The 22,982-nt window shown below is 35.1% G+C and overlaps 1 protein-coding gene across 2 annotated transcripts in view; it reads left to right on the forward strand.

Annotated features, from left to right (window-relative positions):
* Positions 1 to 22,982, forward strand: part of PIGN (phosphatidylinositol glycan anchor biosynthesis class N) — a 111,606-nt gene that overhangs the window by 47,656 nt on the left and 40,968 nt on the right. For both annotated transcript variants that reach the window (XM_045790217.2, XM_045790218.2), the window contains 8 exons: positions 2,648 to 2,726; positions 3,856 to 4,038; positions 9,685 to 9,824; positions 12,413 to 12,512; positions 12,617 to 12,709; positions 13,667 to 13,758; positions 15,551 to 15,659; positions 17,746 to 17,854. In XM_045790217.2, coding sequence (XP_045646173.2) covers positions 2,648 to 2,726; positions 3,856 to 4,038; positions 9,685 to 9,824; positions 12,413 to 12,512; positions 12,617 to 12,709; positions 13,667 to 13,758; positions 15,551 to 15,659; positions 17,746 to 17,854 — 905 coding nt within the window. The remainder of the gene's footprint in view (positions 1 to 2,647; positions 2,727 to 3,855; positions 4,039 to 9,684; positions 9,825 to 12,412; positions 12,513 to 12,616; positions 12,710 to 13,666; positions 13,759 to 15,550; positions 15,660 to 17,745; positions 17,855 to 22,982) is intronic.

Genomic DNA, 22,982 nt, shown 5'->3' on the forward strand with positions numbered 1-22,982 from the left:
AGATTGATTTTGTACCCCTTCTCAATTTACAGAAAGCTAAAAAAAATTTTACTGGGGAACAAGTTTGTAAGAGTCTTTAATGTCCTAATACTACAGTGAGATTTGTATGGAATATTTTAATTAACTCCAGACATGTTCCAAACCTTTAGTATGTCCCAAGATTTATAAATAGTACTTTTAGGAAAAATGTAAATTAGCCTGACACTGGTTTCTTTACCTAAGTATTCCATATATAACATAATATTTCATATGTAATATAATAAAATGTAATTAACATAATATAATATAAATATTTCTCTTTAAAAATATTTCTTCTTTCATTCTTGAGTTCCTTAAGAATATGTATGAAATTAGCCTAAGTAATTTTGTTCCAGACAAGCTTTCTTTTCATCTTTTAATTAGTTTAACAAATAATTAGGTGCTTTAAGAATGGCAATGTATAGTCTCTTACTTTTTTCCCTACACTTTTGATAGCATTTTAATCAATTAAGATTTATGATTTATTTTATATGCCTGGTACTTTGCTAAGTATTATTTTGACTTTTAATAGAAATAATTAATGGCCTACGTGGAGATTAAAATTTAATTGAAGAGAAATGAATTGATATAGGACCACACTAAAGTGCCTGTGGTGTGAGGTAGGATTTGGAGAGGACCATAAAGGAAGATGAAGATTTGATCTGGGAAACAGATAAGGGAGGATCTTTATGAACAAGAACTCCTATGTGAATACAAGACAGGTGAAGAATGAAGTGTATAACCGTTTTATAGCTGATGGTATACATTTGAAATAATGGGAAATTAAGAAGGATAGAAAGAGATGGTCATCGATAGTCCAGGAAGTTTAAAATTGATAAAGTAGACAATAAGATGCCCATATCAATTTAAAGTAAGTTAAAAGATGGAACCCGTATTTTAGGAAGCTGGATCAAGGGAGGGTGGAAGATCAACTAGAAGAGTTTTATGGAAATTTAGAAAATTTGACTTAGATATAACTTTCAAATAATTCTGGTGCCCTCTGTCTAGTAATTCCAGTTCTAAGACTTATAGGAAAATACTCCAAAATCTGTGGTATCTGAAGGACAAAGAACTGGATCGTGGCAACATTTTAAAGTAATATTTTTCTTTCATGCTTTCTCACTTCCTGTTATCTTTTTCCTCCAAATCCCCTTGAGTCCAGAGTTGGAGACTTTTCCTGCAGTCTGAAATAGTGATTGGATTCCTCTGAGTTGAAAGATCTGGGGGTCCTTGGAATAGCACAGATTCTCAAACAGGGGCACTTATAGGTCTCCAGAGATGAGCTTCTGGGGTTCATGAATTTTCTGAAATTGTAGGTAAGATTATGTGCATTTTCTGGACAGAGTATCAGGTTCAGAAAGAAGTCTGTGACCTCATCCAAATTAATAACATTGCTTAAAAGATTTACTTCCTACAAGTCTCCATCTTATTATCTCTTCAGAGATTGCTGGAACAAAGTAGAAAGAAGAAAGTGATTCTATTATGTTGAACCATGTGAAATTGTCAATATTTAATTTAGGAGTTTGTTGGGTTTTTTTTAAAGATTTTATTTATTTATTTGACAGAGATAGACACAGCCAGAGAGAGAGGGAACACAAGCAAGGGGAGTGAGAGAGGAAGAAGCAGGCTCCCAGCAGAGCAGGGAGCCAATGCAGGGCTCGATCCCAGGACCCTGGGATCATGACCTGAGCCGAAGGCAGATGCTTAATGACTGAGCCACCCAGGCGCCCCAATTTAGTAGTTTTTGACATAGAAAAATATCAATTTCACATGATCTAACCCTAATAAAGCCTGAAATAACTTTTTTTGTACTTTTTTAAGTTTGAAGGTATTCACTTTATAAGTTTTAGTTAAGCAGTGTACATTCAATTTTGTGTTTGAGTATATTTGCTTATTTCAGTCAGGTAATTGAGTTCTGGTTATATTTCCTCAATTTTTACATTCCATAAACTTAATGCCTTTAGATTTATTTCCAGTTGGTGCAATTTTGGGAGTATTTCCCTTATGTATTTAAGGTTTCTACTGTGGTAAAATAAGGACAGGGAAACGACAGAGAAATGCAAGGTAAGGGAACCAGAAAAGGTATTGGTGTAGTAACAGAATGGCAGAGAGGTTCAAATTATTCACTCTCTTTGATTGTTGGTTTTGATTGCTTGGAGTTTTTTGATCATGACAGTTCTCAGGCCCTGTCTAGCTCAGGGGAACAAAGAGCCATAATGGATTTGCCTTGTCTGTTGTGTGCAGATGAGCACAAGACTACTGAGCAGTGAAACTCACGCCACTAATTTGCTGTTCCATTGATTACATTGATTTAGTCAGAATTTCTTTGTTAACTAGAGTATTCCATTTCTTCAAAATGATAGCTCATATGACTCTTATAAGTGTAGTTTGGAGTTGAAACTCTGAATCAAGAAAACCAAATTTAACTAAAGCTGTTTTTTGGGAGAGTTCAGGTAACAAGCAATAATACAGTTAGCTTTAGGTTTCTTTCTTTCCTTGTTCTGTTTTGTGTCGTTTCATTTCTTTATTTTCTCAACTTGCACCATCTTTTTATTTTTCAATTAAGAAGAAAAAGAAAAAAAATCATTGAAATGAGGAAACATTTTAAACATAACCTTTTCTTTTTTAGGTTGCTTTCTGAATCTAAACAGCTAAACATTTTAAGAAAAGCAAGATCTTATATAAAACAGAGAAAGTATGATGAAGCAGTAAGTATGCAGGCCTTATGTATATAAACAGCTAGTCGTCATTTTGGGTGTGGGGAGGGTCAAGATACCTTATGGAGAGCAAAAGCCAGGGAGCTTTCCTGAACCCTTAAGCAAGGATTGAATTTTCTAAGTAGCTGCTTTAGCCATGGACATGCTTCTGTTATTTCAGATATCATCACAGGTAAACTCTTTAGGTTAGCATGGAAATGAACAGTTGCCTTTTTATATAATGAGAAAGTATATTCTAATTTTCTGTAACCCTACCTAAGTGTACAACATTTTAGAACATGGCATATTTGTACATTTGACACTATCTACACACTATCAAAGTCTAATGAAGCTTCAGATCTTCTCAACAACTACCCCACTATGTTTTCCACTAATTTTCTTTTTGTTAAATGGTCATAATTTTAAAAAAAGAGAATTCTATTTTCAGTTTCTCAAATTGTCTAAGCAAAATACCATGCATTTCTAATGCTTATTTTTGTTACGGTTTTAAAACAGCTCTTGTTTTTCTGTTTTAAGGATGCTTTATAACTGACGTGGGTAATCTGGTTTGAGAAAATAAAAAATGATACAAATGTGGATATCTCTGCTATTTGGGACCAATATTAGACTTCAGTTCTTTCTTTTGTATGTCATCTGTAGATATTTCCACAGAATGAATCATTTTAAATCACTACACATATCATAGTTTGCATTTAAAACACCCTTCCTTATCAAGATTCAAAATTCATTCTATTCAGAAATTTTTCTTGTACTTTGCAAGAAGATCCTTGAATAATTAAAATCTTTTCTTGATCCATCATTTACAGTTATGCACTCCAATTTTAACAATTGTCCTGCCTGTGGGCACCTGGGTGGCTCAGTCGTTAAGTGTCTGCCTTTGGCCCAGGTCATGATCCTAGCGTTCTGGGATCAAGCCCCACATCAGGCTCCCTGCTCAGCAGGAAGCCTGTTTCTCCCTCTCCCACTCCCTCTGCTTGTGTTCCCTCTCTCACTGCCTCTCTTTCTGTCAAATAAATAAATAAAATCTTGAAAACAAACAAACAAAAAACAATTGTCCTGCCTTTAAATCTTGGGTTTCTGATTCTTCCATGTGGCAAGTTATGTTTTCCTTCCTCCATAGGTCTCCCTTTGCAAGGAGCTGATTCATCTTGCATTGAAAGGCTTGTCCTATTATCACACTTACGACAGATTCTTCTTGGGCATCAATGTTGTTCTTGGTTTTGTGGGATGGACATCATACGCTGCTTTGTTGATCATCAAGTCTCATTCCAACCTTACTAGAGGTGTCAGCAAAGAAGTTAAGGTATGTTCAAAAAAATACAATGAAGATTCAGATAATGGTGTAAAATCACTAGGACCGGGGAAAGAAATTGAATCAAATCAGCTGTAATGAGTTCATACAATGTGCATACAAAGTTGTACTAAGCTAATTCTTACCTTTCATTTGCTTTTGTTGTATTGGGTCTTTTTTTTTTTCCTCAGTTATCTTTATTTCTCTGGTTGGGGAAAAGGTATATTAATAATGGCCCTGTAACTTAAGAGCTATAAAGATAGCTGTATAATTTAAATTCTCCTTTGGCATTAACTGTTGATTTTCTATTCCTTTTAATAATTATTTAGCATGTTATAAACATCCCATATCTTTCTAGTACAGGTGGTCAGAAAACTACTTCAAAGCAATATATTTAACTCTATCTGATACTAAAAGTTTAGGAGCTAGAGGGGCGCCTGGGTGGCACAGCGGTTGAGCGTCTGCCTTCGGCTCAGGGCGTGATCCCGGCGATCTGGGATCGAGCCCCACATCAGGCTCTTCTGCTATGAGCCTGCTTCTTCCTCTCCCACTACCCCTGCTTGTGTTCCCTCTCTCGCTGGCTGTCTCTATCTCTGTCGAATAAATAAATAAAATCTTTAAAAAATAAAATAAAACATAAAAGCTTTTAAAAAAAAAAAGTTTAGGAGCTAGAAAGTGATAAAATCACTTACTCACAATGTCCCTTTTTAAATATGTATGTGCTTTTCTGGAACTATTCTTACTTTCTTTCAATTTTCTGAAATTCTTAATGCAGATTCTCAGAACTTTCTATTTATCCTCATTTTAAGAATTAGTCCCTAGTTTACTGCATTTTTGATGCAAAAAGACCCCAAAAACCTTTACTAGTACTTCATATAACTGAGTAAATCTAAAAGTACATATATGGTTTTACTACATTAAAACACTTTATTCTTTTAAAATATATTGCTAATTATCATTTATTAGGGAGAATATGCCATTTCCATTTTCGTTACTTCATTCTAATGATTATTACCATGTCCAAATCCTCTACAAAGTAATATATCTGGATGATATATTGTTATACTAACAGTCTGCAAATATTTCCTGTAGTAACTTTTTCCAATTTTTTATTTTTCTGTAATGAGGGAAGGAAGAACAGTAGTGTTTATTCCAATTTTTTATAGTGCTTTAGTGCATCTTAAATAATTTCCCTCTAGTAATTTTTATAATTTGAATGTATGTAAAATTGATGAGAACAGGAATAACTTTTGACATGGTAGCAAAAGAAACAGAACCAACCATGTTTTAGCAATGGCATTCTGCTGAATACTTGAAATTTATTTTGTCATTTTAAACTCCTAACAATGCTGAAAGTAGGCATTATAATTTCATTTTAGAAAAGAGGAAGCCAGAACTGTTTAAGTATTTTGCAAAAGGCCACTGAGCTAGGATGTGGAGGAATTGAGATTTGAATCCAGAACAGTCTTGGGCCAGACACTGCTTTTTCATGTTTACCTTGATATTTGGGTGGTTGAGAAAAGATATGAAGTCTTTAGATTGATGAATCAACACAATTTCGTGGCTGATAGTTCTCCTTTATTCATTTATCTGATAATGCAGTGAATGTTTGAGTGTACAGTGTAATGCTAGCTGCTGCCTAGGCTGGCCAAAGAAATACAAAATCCAGATTCTGCCCTCAAGGAGCCTGGAATTAAGTAAAGTAGGTAAGAGGTGTACACACATAATCACTTGATCAGATGTAGGTTGCTATACTACATGACATTGCAAAAGACAGCTGTAACACTTAACAACTTTAATATATGTTGTTTGACTGTGATACAAAGACTATCATATTTTAAATAGAGGGGAGCTCACTTTAGCGAGGGTGTTGATAACAGCAAAAAGTAAGTCTTGATGGAAATTTAACAACTATAGGAAGAGGATGAGAATGGAAGCAAATCGAATGATATAAACAGAGGCAGATTTGGGAAAATGTATTATTATGCTGGGATAATAAGTAACACTTACTGAGCCGTACTATCCCAGGACTATCCTGGGTACTTTGCATGTGTTATTCAATTAAGCTTAACACTACTGTAAATTTGGTGGTTGTGGTTCTTGTAAATACAGGTGGGGGAATTTAGGCTCGGAGAGATATATGTTTTCTTTAAGGACACACTGGTATGAAATAACAATATTTACTGATACTTAAATTCAGGCTCTTTCTATACCATACTGCTTTCAAAATAAATAGTTCAATTTGGGCAGAATGTGGAAGGTTTGTTCAAGGGACTAATAAAAGATTATACTAACAGTATAGATTAGGCTGAAATAATCAAAGGCCTCAAATGGTGGACTATAGATTTTAAACCATTAGTGAGGAGTTGGTGCATTCATTAGAGTTAAACCAGAGTGAAAGAACCAGCGGGATATATATATTAGGATATTTAGTGTAAGGAATTGGCTTATGTAATTGTGGGGGCTAGTTAGGCAAGTCCTAAATCTGTGGGTCAGGCCCTCAGATGGGGCAGACTGGAGCTGCAGGCAGGAGCTGAAGCCACACTGGGTTGCACTTTCTTCTATAGGGAAGCCACCGTTGTGCTCTTAAAGCTTTTCAACTGATTGAAGAGGCCCACCCCAATTACTTAGGATAATCTCCCTTACGTAAAGTCAGCTGATTATGGACTTTAATCACATCTACAGGATACATTCACAGCATCACCTAAATCAGTGTTTGAAGAACTGGGGATGGTCGCCTTGCCAAGTTGACACACAAAACTGACTGTTGCAGTTAAGGTTATCAAAAATATTTTGAACCCTTTGGTTCTGTTTGCAAAAACATTCTGATTCCTCTTCGGGTAAGTGTTTATAACCTAGTGAAGTGATGCAGTCTGAACAGCTCTGAAGAAAGAATAAAATGCCAGTGGTCCATAGCCTTAACTAAAGGGAGGTTTGGAGAGCAGTTAGGAGGTCAGATGAAGCCCAGCTGTGCATGTATTAGAACGTGATGCTTGCAGTCGGGGTGTAGGGAAGCTTCACAGGGGACGTTGTTGCCAAAGTGAAGTCTTTTTTTTTTTTTTTTAAGATTTTATTTATTTATCAGAGAGAGAGAGCACAAGCGGGGCGGGGGGAAGGGAGAGGGAGAAGCAGGCTCCCCGCTGAGCAGGGAGCCTGATGTGGGGCTCAATCCCAGGACACTGAGATCATGACCTGAACTGAAGGCAGACACTTAACCAACTGAGCCCCCAGGTGCCCCCAAAGTGAAGTCTTAAAGGGTGACTAGGATAGCCAAGTAGAAAACAGGGAGGCCATGCACAGCGAGAGCAGCATGTGCCAGGTGAGGAGGGAGGTAGCATGGCTTCTTGCAAGAGCTGCAGGTCACTGATGCGGCTAGAATGTAGAGGGCCTGCAGGGGAGGGAGCGATGGGCTTGCAAGAAATATTATCCTCATTGCCAGGTGAGGAAACAGAGCTTTAGACAAGCTAAATGGGTTAGTCAAATTAACGAGCAACTAGAAGGACAGCATTGGAATTAAATTTAGGTCTGACTCCAAAATTGGTGTCCCTTCTACATGACAGTGTCACCCAGATTATACAGGTCGTTTTTAATTTATCACCATTACAGGCAGTGAATATCTTCTTTTCTTTAAATGTAATTTGCTACAGCTCCTCTTACTTGTATTCTGCATGTAACTTCTACATACTCTTCTCCTCTGCTTTTTTGCAAGTTCAAGTGTTACTTGCTTTAGAACTAAATATCCTTATTTTGCCACATGCTTTGCTTTATTTTCTTATTACCTAATAAAAATCCCAAAATATTAATCCCTTAAACCAAGTTTCATGATTCCATCTTGACCTGTATGGTTTGAACTCCTTGAAGGCCATCACCTAGTACGGAGCACAGCATAGAGTGTTTAACTTAATAAATGTTTGTTGGATGAAGGAGTGATCATAATGCACCAGGATGGCTCGTTATCATGTGTTTTTTTGAGGGGCCAGGGGGCAATGGGGAGTCAACTTATGATAAAGTGGAAAATGCCCCCCACTCTTATTATTTAAAAGCCTTTCAATCTCTACTTCAGCTGAACTGAATTCTGTATGACTTCATTTCCTACAAGTGGATGTCATTGGTAAGGTCTATTTTAGGTATCAAAGGATTAGATTATTGTACCATATTATATTGACTCTAGAAAATCCCTGGAATTTCTTTTAGATACTCTTTTCAACTTCTTTTGTTATTATTTTACTATTCTCAAAATGATGTGAAACAGTCTCACCTCTTAAAATGAATACATGCCTCGGCCATCTTCAGCTTATAGACTCCAGCTCTCCCCATCTATTTGAGATTTGCAGCTTGTTATGGGACCTCCCTTGCTGTCTCACACATTTCCATTGCCAGTGCTATTCACTTAGAGGTTTCTGTAGTGCCTGCTGGGACTAATGCAAAGAAGTGGGGGAGGAGAAATGACGGTAACAATAGCAGCTGTTGTTTAGTAGGCATTAATGACATTCCAGGCTTTTTGTTAAGCTCTGCATAATCTAATTTAAACATTACCAACCTTGATAAGTAGATATGGAATTATTATTCCCATTTTATAAATGGGATGAAATTAAGTCTCACTGCAGTTTTGTACTTTGCTCATGGTTGTATATCGTTGCACATAGAGCAAGTGACTGAGCCAGATTTTGAGTTCTGATCTGTGTAATTCTAAACTCTTAATCACATTGCTGTATTTCACCTTCCTTTTTACAACTATGTCCTAGTTTATCCTTGTTTCTTACTTCCTTTCTGGTGACATATTATGCCTATAAGGAAGAGTTATAAAGAGGAAAAAAATCTCTTGTCTCCCTCCCCTGCAATTCCTCTACTCCAGTGAGTAATTCTTAATTCTCACCTTATTTAGCTTTGGCTAGCAAAGTGAGATGAAAACATAGACAAAACAAGGAACAGACAAAAGAGAATGCCATATTATCCCTCCATTCCTGGTTTTTTCCTCTGGTGCTGTTCTTAGCATCACAGCTTTCCAAAGGTGTGTTCTTTTTCCAATTACTGAAAATGTCTGTCCCTGAAGCTTGCTTCATCACTCCTGGCCCAGAGCACCCATGGGCCTGCAGAGCGCATGGAGGCCATCACTCGTGGCTTACATTGAGGAACTCCTTTCTTCTTTGGCAGGTGGTTGGGAAGAGAAGATAGGACTGAATGAACACACTGTGGTTGGGCAATGGAGAGAGGAGCGTGGGCAGCATGTCAAGTTGGAGTTTGAATAGATAGAAGCATTGTTCCAAAGGAAGATTAAGTCCCACAGTTTATTGTGCATTAAATGGGCTTTTGTGAGCTGGTCAGGGAGCTCAATCAACATTTATAAGATTGTTACTAAGGAGAAATATGTTCAGAGTTCCAAACAAGTTACTTGCAAACAAACTTGAGGAACATTGTCACTTTTAAATTGAGAATTGCCTAGTTGCAACAATGCCAGGATATCCAGCTTTTTACTCTGTAATGATATTTCTCCAATGACAGGACTTTTTTTAAATGCAGTTCTTCAATTAATCAGGTAGTTGTGTGGAACCATTGAAAGAAAATAGTAATATGTCTCGTCACTTTATAAAATATCTTTTAAAAACCTATCAATTAGCATCAATTTAGAAGTATTTCAATGTTCTGTTTGATTTTCAGAAACCAAGCCACCTTCTGCCATGTAGTTTTATAGCTATTGGTGTTTTAGTAGCATTTTTCCTGCTGATTCAAGACTGTCCCTGGACTTACTACGTATATTGTTTGTTGCCAATGCCAATATGGTATGCTGTGCTAAGAGAGTAAGTAACACACCTTGCTGTCTTATTTTACACTTCATTGACAGTTTAATTTGTATTTAAAGTGCGTTAGATTTCTATAGCATAAATCATCAAAGGTATTTATAATATACCCTCCAATCTCAGCCCTCTCACTTCATTTATAGCAGTACAAATGTTGCATATAAACATCCTTTTTGTTTTGCCTTTCCCTTTTGACTTCATTTTTATTGCCCTGGGGTAGTATTGACCTGTTCCCTTCTTTGTGTATGCTTTATAAATAAGAAAAATCTGGACTACAAATAGAATAATATTGATGTTACTATGCCAGGAGTAACTTATATTTTGAATTTGTCTCATCATCTGAGATTCCAATGTATCTTCGTGTTTCACAAGGAAATGTACATGTTGTCTTTCCACACTTTTTTGCCCTTCTTTCATAGCTATCATGTAAGCCTAGATAAATGGAACTTTGTAATTAAATCCAGGCTAGTAATGTGTACATACAGAGAGTGGTGGATATTATTCACATGTGCCGTGGTTTCTTCCATTAAGTGCCTCCTCACAAGCTGGAAGTAAAATGGATTCTTACCATTGTTGAAAACATCAGGGGTGCCTGGGTGGCTCAGTTGGTTAAGCATCTGTCTTCAGCTCAGGTCACGATCCCAGAGTCCTGGGATCAAGCCCCGCATCGGGCTCCCTGTGCAGCAGGAAGCCTGCTTCTCCCTCTCCTACTCCCACTGCTTGTGTTCCCTCTCTCACTGTCTCTCTCTCTGTCAAATAAATAGAAAAAATCTTAAAAAAAAAAGGAAAGAAAAAAGAAAACATCAGAGGTAGAGCTCTCAGGCGAGTTTTAAGCACTTTAAAATCACTCAAATATTGGAGTGGTTCACGTTCATTAGCAGCGAGGCTCATGTTGCACAGCTTGTTGACCTCTAGATTTGCACCAGTAATCTAGAATTTAAATTTAGTCTTTGGTATCCAAGTATCCTCTGAGCAAACCAGACCCCAAAAGCAGACCAAGGAATAAGAGTCCAGACTTAAGGGTATTTTCAGGGTTGGCCAGCATGTTTGTCATGACACAATGTGTATTTTTATTCTAATTTTTGTTAACTCCAGCTTTGACTGCAACTTCTATCCTTTAAAAGATTACACATTTAAAAATATTAACATATTAAAATGTCAAAAATAAAAATTAATATTAAAATGTTTAAAATATTAACATTTAAAAGTATAAGACAAAAAGACACTAACAAAAGGACATAGTGTTGCTTCTCCATTTGAAAGGGATGGGATTGCTGGATATATGTACTTAAATCAGATTTTTTTTTTCTCATGTCATTAACTCTGGTGTAAAAGTTTTTAGGGGCGCCTGAGTGGCGCAGTCGTTAGGCATCTGCCTTCGGCTCAGGGTGTGATCCTGGCGTTCTGGGATCGAGCCCCACATCAGGCTTCTCTGCTAGGAGCCTGCTTCTTCCTCTCCCACTCCCCCTGCTTGTGTTCCCTCTCTCACTGGCTCTCTCTATGTCAAATAAATAAATAAAATCTTAAAAAAAAAAATTTTAGAATGAAAGTTTTATCCTTGCAGAAAATTCTATTCTACTACAGAACCTCTCCTGAATCATTAAATATCCCAATTATGAAGATGACGTATGTATTTAAACTTTAAAAGGAAATGTGATTTTGAATGTACTTTGTGTTCTATCTTTATCTTTTTGATAGATTATATAGAAAATAAAACATAAAAATTCACTTTTTTTATAAAATCTTCTAAATGATTTACAAAATTATCTCGTTTTCCTATGTTTGTTCACTGTTGAGAATAAAAGAAGCATTCTCCTTTGGACTGGTGTTATCTTTACTTTCCTACATGGTACCTTAGTAGTTTTAATAACATTATGTGGCCATTGTTTTCAGTCAAGAAAAGATCATAAACCAAATGATACTGACCTTTTATAATTACCTACTTAATCACTACAAATGCTGAAGAGACTTTTTCCAGTGATGAAATGTAAAAAGTACTCAAGTATGTAATACATTTTTAATGGTTATAGATTTACATTTAATTACAATGAGTGTACAATTAGCGACATCTTAAATTGGGTTTGGAGAAGGTTATCTAGTTCAGTGAAAAAGTGCAATTAAGATTTTCTCTACCTAGATTAGGAAAACCTATGCTTATTTTATTAAGACAGTTGAGATTTCAATATAACCTTGGTGAATTTAAAATTTTTTCCCGTTTTTATCCATTTGTGTTCATTGCATCTTATTTCTGATCATGTATCTGTAATTGTATGTACTCATGTTTAACCTAAGATCAAATATTTATTTATCATTAATGTTTATTTTTAAAACAAATTTTTGTGATCATTATCAAATTCAGAAATTACACTTTTTCCTAAAATACTTCTAGCTTTCAAAAAAATGATTTAGGTAAGTGAAGCCATTGAAAGAAATCTGTTAGAGATTATATTAGTTTTTGAGTAACCTATGAATTGAAAAGTCCCTGATTTCTGGGTTTGCGCAGTTTTTATTTTTTACCATATGTTACCTAAATTTTTTGTTCAATATACAGTATAAATAACCTTTTTATAAATAATCTTGTCAAACAGGTTTCAAGTCATTCAAGACTTTGTTATATCACTGTTGACCTTTCCTCCAAGTCAGTTGGCTGGATACCTGTTCGTCTTTACCCTGGGAATTGAAGTATTAGTGAGTAATTTACTGCATTCCAGCATTTTCGGATCTCTTTCATACATATGTAACTCCTTTTAAATGACCTCATTTTTCATTTCTTCTTTGGATTACATTGCTAGGTTCTCAGTTTTTTCTACCGCTACATGCTCACAGCTGGACTTATTGCATTTGCGTGTTGGCCATTTATCACTCAGCTATGGACTCGAGCAAAGGTACAAGTACTTGTTTTGACATTGGACAGATTAGTAACTACTTTGTTTTGATGTGTGCTTAACTCAGAGAATTGTTCATTTTTAAAGAAAAGGGTAGAATGTATTCTTACATAAAGAGCCTGGTCCTTTTGACAGGAGGACTGAGGTTACCTTTAAGTGATTCACATAGACTTTCATATCAAAATGAATTTGGTCATGCCGTGATTGAAATACTCTGAGGCAGAACTGGTATGTCCTTCTCTAAATCACTTCCTAGATTCCATTAGCCTCAGATATCTGAAGGATGGTATTGTCTAGAGCAGTGCAGTGGCTTAGGAAGCAGTGCTCTGAACTCAAGTCAGAAGAGTCATCTTTCTCCTAGCCCTGAGAATTGGCTCATGTTTGCACTTTGATACTTTTTAATGAATGAACCAGGAGGATAGAAATATCTTCTTTCCACCCTATGAGATCTTATAAGATTCTCCAATTAATGGGGTTATTGATAATTTTTTGTCTTAATCTAATTGCAAAAGTATTTTTACCTCCTTCCCTCCTGAGTTCAGTCACTTGCAGGCCAGCTTTCTTATAGATGTCATCAGCATATGGTATAATATAAGTTGATTGAAGCCCTTGCTATGAAATATGACCCTGGTTTAAATCCTGGCTGTTTCATTTACTGGTCGTAGAACTGGTATCACTGGTACTTTAACATCTCTGAGCTCCATTTCCTCATCTGAAATACTGTGAGTAGTATAACCTACCTCATGAAGTTATTGTGAGAATTTAATCAGATAATGCTCATACTATACCTAATACAGTACCTATTACATGACAGATCCACCACCAAGAGGAACTATATTACAATTTAAATAGCTCTAAGGCTTTGCATGTAGTCTTCACAGCTGCGCAGTCTGTGAAACACTAAAGACAATTTTCTTTACCATACTTGTCTAAAGGTAACTTTTTTATTTATTTTAGAGCATCTCACTGAGTTGGATTTTCTTCTCTTTGCTCCTGGCAGTGTTCCCACTGATGCCTGTTGTAGGACGAAAGCCAGATATCTTTCTAGTGTATGAACAATATTTAACTTATTTTCTTTTCGATGTAATTGTTTTTCTCAATCAGCACTGTGAAATATGAACCTAATCTTGGTCATGAGTTTCAAAACGAACTAGTGAATAAACTTAAAGTTAAAATACTAATATCAAACAATTAGTCATAAATATTGGCTCAGGCTCTGGGGAGCATTAAAGCTCCTTGGCGATGCTTCTGGGCCTTCAAAAAAATGAAATTGGGCCAAACAGTGATAACTTAAAATGCCAAATTAAAAAAAAAGTCTAGAAGCTTTTGTGTATTGAGGAATCAGTAAAGGTTTCATATGAAAAAATGTTGTTTGCCAAAAATGAAAATATCTAAAGGCTATTGATGTAATCTTTGTCTTTGTGCATGTCCACACTTTAAATGTCTTAGAATAATGAAATTCTCTTCTATTCTAATCAGCATGTAATGATCTCTAGGGGAGAAAACTCTGTACCTTGACAACTTTACGCTATCTGATCACTTAAACTGTTAGAAAATTCTATATACCTTACCTAATTCTCCATGCGGCTGTCACATTTATTTCTTCTCAATATATCCCGAATAAATCTGTAAAATAATTGATTACCTTTTTATTTTGACTTTACTTCTAAATTATTATCAAGAAATTCACTGGCTGGCTGTGTGTGTGTGCATGTGCGTGTGTATGTGTGTGTTTGGCAAGCTAAATGATCTGTATTTCGTGTAACATTTCCTCTCATTTTCTAATCATGCAATCATCTTTGTTACTTTGTTTTGAACTCTGTATAAGCAGCTTTTTTAGCATTTTAACCTAATCTTTAATTGACAAGGGTATATCTTTTTTAACTGAAGGAATATTAACTAAATGATATTTTTTAAAGTATGTGTTGATTTTCAGTGAACACATTATCTTTTTTCTGTGAAGTACTAGTATGGAATAAGTCAGGAATTATTCCAGAAAGTCAGTTTATTAGCAGAGCCTAAAATAATTGTATTGAATTCTAAGACCATTCTTCTAAGCCATAATTTATTAGTGTTACTAAGTAAAAACATTTTGTATCTGTCATAAACTATAATAGTAGGTAGGAAAATGAATTCAAATATTTTCGTTTATTTCTTGCCTCATATTTCTGTGTGAACTCTCCTATTGTCTTTACAAAGCCCCTTTCTCCACTTTTGGTCAGTCTCTGCCTTTCTCTCCTGCTCAAGCAGTGTTAACATAGTTGAGTAGAATTTATATACTAAAAGGAGAAGAGATTATATAAATAATCTCCATAGAAATTTGCCACTTGCATATTTTACTAAAGATGAATTCAAGAAGCAAGCTTGTTAAAACATGAGAAATCTAATTTGTATTTTTAAAAATTATGTTTTTTCCCCCTCTATGCTTAATTTAAATTCCTCAGTGATTTAAGTTTGTGCTGGTGTTCTAGTTAGCTATATTTGCAACTTCTTTATTTTGACTCCTGGTTCATGGAGTCCGCTGAGCAAGGAGCCCAATGCAGGACTTGATCCCAGGACCCTGGGATCATGACCTGAGCTGAAGGGAGACGCTAAACTATCTGAGCCACCCAGGTGTCCCCCTACTGCATCTTCATCCTGTGATTTTTATTCCTGTTATACCAGTGTATCTATTTTGCTCCTTCATCTTGATAAAACCGAATGACTGATAGAGTCTACATTAAAGTATCTATTTTATATATGTGTTCTATCTATTTTATATATGTGTTCTAACTATTTTTATATATGTGTTCAATAAATATCTTAAGAAAATTTGAAATTGTGATTTGTGTTTTAAACCAGAATGGGTGCTGGCTTGCTGGTTCTCCTGCTATCCCTGAGTGTTGTAACATCTCTCATAAAAAGAAAAGATCATTTTATAAACGAAGAGCTGCTGTTACATCTATTTCAGGTCAGTTACAGGTTTTCAACACCATGTTATACTAATGATACACCAAATGGGTCTTACGGTTGTATTTAATGATATTGTTCTTAAAATGCCATCACATTTACATTGCTCAATGCCTGCCAGCTGAGAAGAAAGTTCTCTGTTTAAAATATTACACGGAAATATATTCTCTAAAAGGTATGAAATAGCCAAAAGGTCAGCTGGAGGCAGCCCAAAGATGCCAAGAGAGCAGAGGTTAAGGAGATATAAGAAGCATCCATATTGACCAAAAAGCTGAGCTATAAATGGCCCCCTTTGTACTGAGATTCTGTGTTGTTCTTGTTGGGAGAAGCGTAATCTTTGAAGTGAAAGCAGCCTCTGGGTATGTTTATGTGAAGAATAGCCAGTTTAAGACTTCAGATGACGTGCCAGGGAAAGTAGACTTCACCTTGATTGCTGGCTTTGATGTGGCAAAAAGAATTTTGAACTTGAGGTTTCAAAATCGAGTCAATTCCCAGTTATACTGTATACTAGATATGCAATTTTCAGTAATATAGCTTCTGTCTGTTTTTCATCTGTAGAGATAATATCTAATAGAGTTGTGAAAATTAGAGAATATATAATGTCATATTCTGTAAAGTGACAGCTGTTTTGTATATAAGCATGGAAACTACTTGTTTTTTTAACAAAAAATTAAAAAACACATCCAGAACACTGACAAAAGAAAACTTATAGGAGTCTTCTCAAAAAATTTCCTCCAAACAAAGCTGGGGTAATAAAAGTAATGCTAAGAACACTCTAAAATAAAAATAGAACAACACTTAAAAGATGTTAGTTTATTCTTGGAGAATAATGGAGAACATATAAAAAGAGAAGAAATATTTTGTCAAATGTCCTGTCAAGACATAGGAATGTATATTTCATTTTAAATGGTACACTGACTGGCTTTACACTAAAGCCCATAGGTAGCTTTGACAGAATTCACCTATAATCATGACTACTTTGGCAGAAGTGAATGTTCCTGGATCCCACTCTGTAGGAGCAAATATCATGTTAAAATTCTTGGTCTTTGTTGGAAATACCCCTGAGTTGGTAAATCTGTTATGAAATTTCTTTTTTATAATAACTTTATTAATTTGGATTAATTGCTCTATTATATAGCATATTTTTGGTAATTCCAAGATAAATATCTTTTGACATATTAACATCTCTGACATGAGAATGTGTCTTGCAATTGAAAGGATCCTAGGATTGTGTCATAGCTTTAGCAACAGCATTTTTTTTTTCTAAATTCACGGAAAATATAAGAGAATTAAAGGTATCTCAAGGATTGATGATGAGGTTGCTAATCTGATCTCTAGGAGATTTTACTTTATTTACAGCCATAGCTATGTCATTTCTTAAAAATGGCAAATAATCCACTAGTTCAGGGGTTAGCAAATAATTTTCTAAAGAGCCGGATTATAAATATTTTAGGCTATGGGTCATATGGAGTCTGTTGTAAATTCTCAGCTCTACTACTATAGTGCAGAGGGAGCTGTAGACTACGCTCAAATGAATGAATGTAGAATACACATAAGTGACTGTGTTTCAACAAAACAGTATTTCTAGGAACAGGCCACCAGCCTACACACCATAGTTTACCAGTTCTCCACAAGTTTATATATATTCCCTGGAGAAAAATGTGCTCCTTGTGTTCCCAGTACCAGGTGAACGTTCAGGCCACAAATATGTGTTGAATCAATGGATATGACTGGGTGAGGGCCACAGGTAGAAGACAGTCAACCACGTTGCACCGTCTGCATTTCCATGAGTTAAGAAATCTTCGACGTTAATAATGAATATTTCTAAATAGATACAGTGTGATCACGTATACCAGACTACTCTTGAAAATGTAAAATGCCTTATTTCGTGCTTGTAAAGGAGGGCCTCTGCTTACTGCCAGAGTTCAATCTTGTAGCCTTGGCTGTGAGACGGTGAGCTGGTCTAATTTCAATAGCTTTGGGGCTAGATTCCAGTTGTTCGAGCACTTTTCTAAGGATTCTTTTTATATATAAGTTGGTCTCTCACCACCTTCTCTTCTACTGATGTGTTTTGTATTTACTTTCAGATGCTGAGCATCGTGCTTTCCATGTGCGTTGTGTATACGACCCATGACAGTTTGCGCAAGAAACAAGGGCTGCCTCTTTTTAACCAGATCATTAGCTGGATAACATTAGGTAAGAGGGCAATCAAACTAAATAAGTTAATGTTATTATATCAAGTCATGTCTTAAAATTATCCATTTATATCTATATTATTGTTATTGAAAGAAATAATTTTGTTGAATAAAAATAATATGGTTTAACCAGCTGTGATTTCTATCTCATGCTGGAATTTGACAAAGAAAATTAGAACTTCCGTGACCATTCATGTGTTAATAAGAATTACTTGATAGAATATTACTGGCTGTATATATATGTATATATAAGGCTGTATATTTATTCACATCTAATAAAACTCTAAGGAATTCCCGAAGAGAAGAAATTCTTATGCTGAAATTTCATGTCAATTCATAAATTCTCCATTCTTAACACAGTGACTGGGAAACAGTTCATTTTATCTGTATTTCCCTTGCTGAAAATAACATTGATTAGTCACCTCCCTACACATTACACATTTTATAAAGCCAGTTAAATGTTTCAAAACACATTCTTCTCTAGTACCTTTTCTTAAGGATCCTGAAATGTGCATGTGAAGGAAACAGAAGTAATTTAAGGACCTAGGGTTTTCCTTCCAACTAGAAGACAAGACAGAGGCAAGCTTGAAGTCTAGGTTTTTCCTTTAAAAAAAAAAAAAAAAAAAAGACACTTCGTGATACCTAAGAATAATGTGACAACTAATTTAAACCCTTTGGGTTTTTTTAATGATTTTTGTTGTTCATCATTAAAAAAGAAAAAGATCTTTGGATGGAACTTTACCTTAAAAATGATGGAGGCTGTTCTGTAGGCCTTCCATTAAACTATCTTGATTTAATAAAATTACTATTTATATTCACTTAGAATGAACAATATTGATGACTGCTCCTTCATTTAAAAAACAGTACGTTCAGTTTGTACTGTGCTCTGGCACTGCTCTGTTCTCTTCCCTGAGAATAATTAAGATAAACCAAATCCCTGCCCTTTTGGAGCTTATAAACTGCAAGGAAGGGGTGGGTAATATTCTAGTGAGGTGACTATTCGTAATGAGCTCTCTCTTTCCCCAGAAAAAACAAAAACTATGAATGGGAACTGTAGTATTAAAGGGAAATCTTACTGTCATAGTGCATAACTTCACAAATGCACAGTCATACAATACACACTGGCAGATAAACAGTATATGGCAAATAGGAGGTCCAACGTCCATAGTAGCAATGCAGCTGTTGCTCATTCCTTTCCAGTGCAGCCTGGCTCACCTCCTTAGTTTTCTTACCTACCTAGGGGTAAACTACAGTGAAGAAAAGAAGCAAAGAAAACACAATTTGTGTGCATTTCATTATATCTCATTTTTAAATATCTAAAACTTCTAAAAAGGTTTAAAAAAAAAAGAGAACATTTACCAGAATTACAGAAAGCCATCCTCCACTTCATGTGCTTGTCCCTCATCTGTGTTTATGAATATATGTATGGGTAACATTTTTTAGATACCATAGTCAGTATTTTTATTTTTTCTGCCATCCTTATATTAATTTTTCAGTTGACCTAGCAATGTTCATGGCATTTTTTCTTTCTTTGTCTTTTATGACATTGACATTTTTGAAGAACATAACCAACTGCAACCCCACCCCGCAACGGATGGTTACTCAATTTGGATTTGTCTGATGTTTCCTTGTAATTAAATTGAGCTTATGTATTATGGCCAGAATACTGCATAAGTGATGCTGTGCCCTTCCTAGGGTCACGTTTGGAGGCATATGATCTCTATCTGTCCCTCATTGTTGATGTTAATTTCCATCACCCTATCAAGGTGTGTTGCCCAGTGTTTTCACTGTAAATTTACTTTTTCCCCCTCCCTTGCAACTAATAAGCTGTCAGTGGGGACATACTCTAGGACCAGCAAATATCCTCATCAAAATTTCTCCCTAGATGTAGCATCCATTCATAAATCTTTCCTGATCCAGTCATTGTCATGATGGCTACAAATGACTCCTACTGCATTTACCAGAGTCTCCTGTAAGAATCTTCCATTCTTTCCTATTCATTCATTCATTCATTCATTCACTCACTTATCTGTTTATTATTATTATGGACTCACGAGCACCTATTTTTTTCAAAGATTTATAACTCATTACTGTTGATACTGTGGTTTTCAAATTGTCCCAAACTTGGCTAGAGAGAGCACCTTTGAGCTAGCTTGTAAATGGACACCCACCCTCCCTTAATTTTTTTGAGCACTTTCTTATTTTCTGGCATTAAGAAAATGTTTACCTTATAAGGTTTACCTTATATTCACACTGTCCCAGCTCTGGAATTGGTTATTTCTCTGAGGAGCCATAGTTCTTTTAATTGGGTGAATGGTATTAGACACCAAGATCTTAGGGCCATATGTACACATCACTACTGGGCTGTCTTTGCTTCTTTGCTCTTCAATGGACAGAGCTAGGAAATATATGCTTTTATATACATGTAACTTCTCTTACATACAGATCCATATACACACATTAATGCACACATATATGCACATAAACATGCATATACCCATACCTATACATATTACAGAAATCATAAGTTCATACTGATATCTATATTTCTATCTATTCTTTCTTGCCTTCCACCATTCCATATTTATATGCTCCTCCCATGATGATAACTAACCCTGGCTCCCAACAACACCAACACGTGTACTCATTTGTTCAGTCCTATGGTACATCTAAAGCAATTTCAGGAGTGTTTCACCCATACCGTCACAATAAAAAAAACTTACTATTGTTCGAGATTTGTTTGTAATTCTCACTCTGCCCCCACACTTCACCTTGCCCAAGACCGAGGGTTTATGGTTAAATATTAATGTTCATATTTATTTGGATTTGCCTGCCTGTCTGCTTCCCTCCCTTCCTCCATTTTGTTCACTGTGATTATGGTATTCATTTGAACTACAGCTAGGTTTGTTTGTTTCAGTTTGCTGTTTTGGTTTTTTTTTTTCCTTTCCTATTCTTTTTAATTTAATTTTTTATGTATGTAGAACATGCTTCCAAACGTAGAAACTATACAAAAAGGTGGAAGTGTTGCCTGTGGTACTTTCACCCCATTCTCCTGTACCCCTAATCCTTCATGGGCTATAACCTTCATTGCTTTCTGGTTATCCTTTATGTGTTTCTCTTTGCAGTGATAAATAGACATAAGTGGGTTTTCTTATTTTTCCTCCTCTCTTACACAAAAGGGATAGCGTTTTATATATCCTCTTTTGTACTTTGCTTCTTTCACTTAATACCTCTTGGTAATCACTTCATATCAATTCATAGAGCTCTTCTTTATTCTTTTTTACAGCTATTTAGTTTTCCATTGTGTGTGTATTCCATTGTTTATTTAACTGGTCTCCTATGCTTTCATGTTTAGGTAGGTAATCTTTTTTTTTAATTACAAATAATCCTGCAACAAATAACTTTGAGCAATATGCATAGTTCATACTTTTAGAGGTGTATTTTCAGGATAAATTCCTAGAAGTTGTATTACTGGTGCAAAAGGTAAATGCACATGTAGTACTTTTAGATACTTCTAAATTCCCCTCCAGAGGTGTACCATTTTTCATTTTTTTCCAACAAGGTAGGAAGAGTGCCTATTTCCCCATAGCCTCACCAAAGTCTTTTGAATTTATGCCAGTCAGCAAATTTATGCCAATTTTGTGTTTGAGAAATGGTATCTCTCTGTTTTTAATTTGCACTTTTTTTATTTTGAGTGAGGTCAAACATCATTTCACATGCTTAAGGGCCATTTTTATATCTCTGTTGGGAATTATCTATTCATCTCTTTTTCCTGATTTTCTATAGAATTTTTGGTCCATTGCTTTCATTTTTAAAAAAGCTCTTTATAAATTAGGGATATTAGTCCTTTACCTATGATATATGTAACAAAAAATTTTCCCAGTTTGTCACTTGTCTTTTGACTATGCTTATGATGTCCTTTGCCCTGCAAATGATTTTTGTTTTTGTGTGATCAGTCTTTTTTTAATGCGTCTGGCTTTTTAGTCATAGTTAGAAAGCCTTTCCTTGATACCTAGGTTATAGAGGAATTCACTCATATTTCCTTCTAGTACTTGCATACTTTTACATTTACATTTCAATACTTGATATATTTAGAGTTAATTACTGTAAATATATGGTTTAAGGAAAGGATTTAATTTTTTTCCAAACGGCTATCCAGTATCATTAATAAAGACTATTTGCCCCAGTGATTTAAGGTAACACTTCTGTCATACACTAGATACACTGGTCTATTTCTAGACTTTCTATATTGTTCCAATTATATGTCTATTCATGTGCCAATAATATACTGGTTTAGTTACAGAGAGTACATAGTATATTTCAATAAAGTAAGAACTTCAGGATCTACTTGCTCAAACTTCAAAAAAAGGCCGCTGGAAATTTTATTGAGATCATATTAAATATGTAAATTAACTTAGGGAAACCTTATATTTTAATCATGAGTAATGTTGAGACATTCTAACCAAGAACAAGGGATGTCTTTCCACTTGCTCCAGTCTACTTTCGTGCCTCTAAGAGTAGTTTTTATAGTTTTCTTCATATAGGCTTTAAATATTTCTTGTTAGGAATTAAGTATTTTATCTGCTTTGTTGCTATTGTAAATGGGCTTTTCTCACTCATTTTATCTACTATTATTGAGTATAAGTTGCTATTGATTTTACATGTTGATTTTATATTCTATTTTTTTACTGAATTCTTTCATTTCTTGAGTTAGGTTTATCATTAAGTTTCTAGGATTTTCCAAGTATACTATCATGCCATTTACAAATATAGATATATATTTCCCCCCTTTTCTGTTCCTATTCCTCTGATTGTTTCCTTTAGTTCATTTGCATTGGCTAGTATCTCCAGAACAATGTTAAGTAAGTGGAGATAGTGAATTTCCTTGATTTTTTTCTTTTTTCCCCTTGACCTTAGTGGGAATGCCTCTGGAGTCTCCCCATTAATGTAGATGCAGGCTTTAGGATTGAAGTACATATATTTGTCATGGTAAAGAAAGTATATACATTCTTGTTTTATTTAGAGTTCTTATTAGGAATGCATGGGTGTTGAATTTTGTCAAAGGCTTTTTCATCATCTATAGAAATAATGTGTTTTTTTCTTAGACCTATTAATATGGCCTATTAATA

This window comes from Ursus americanus, chromosome 19, assembly GCF_024610735.1.
Source record: "Ursus americanus isolate L20-20 chromosome 19, mUrsAme1.1.p, whole genome shotgun sequence".
Classification (NCBI taxonomy): domain Eukaryota; kingdom Metazoa; phylum Chordata; class Mammalia; order Carnivora; family Ursidae; genus Ursus; species Ursus americanus.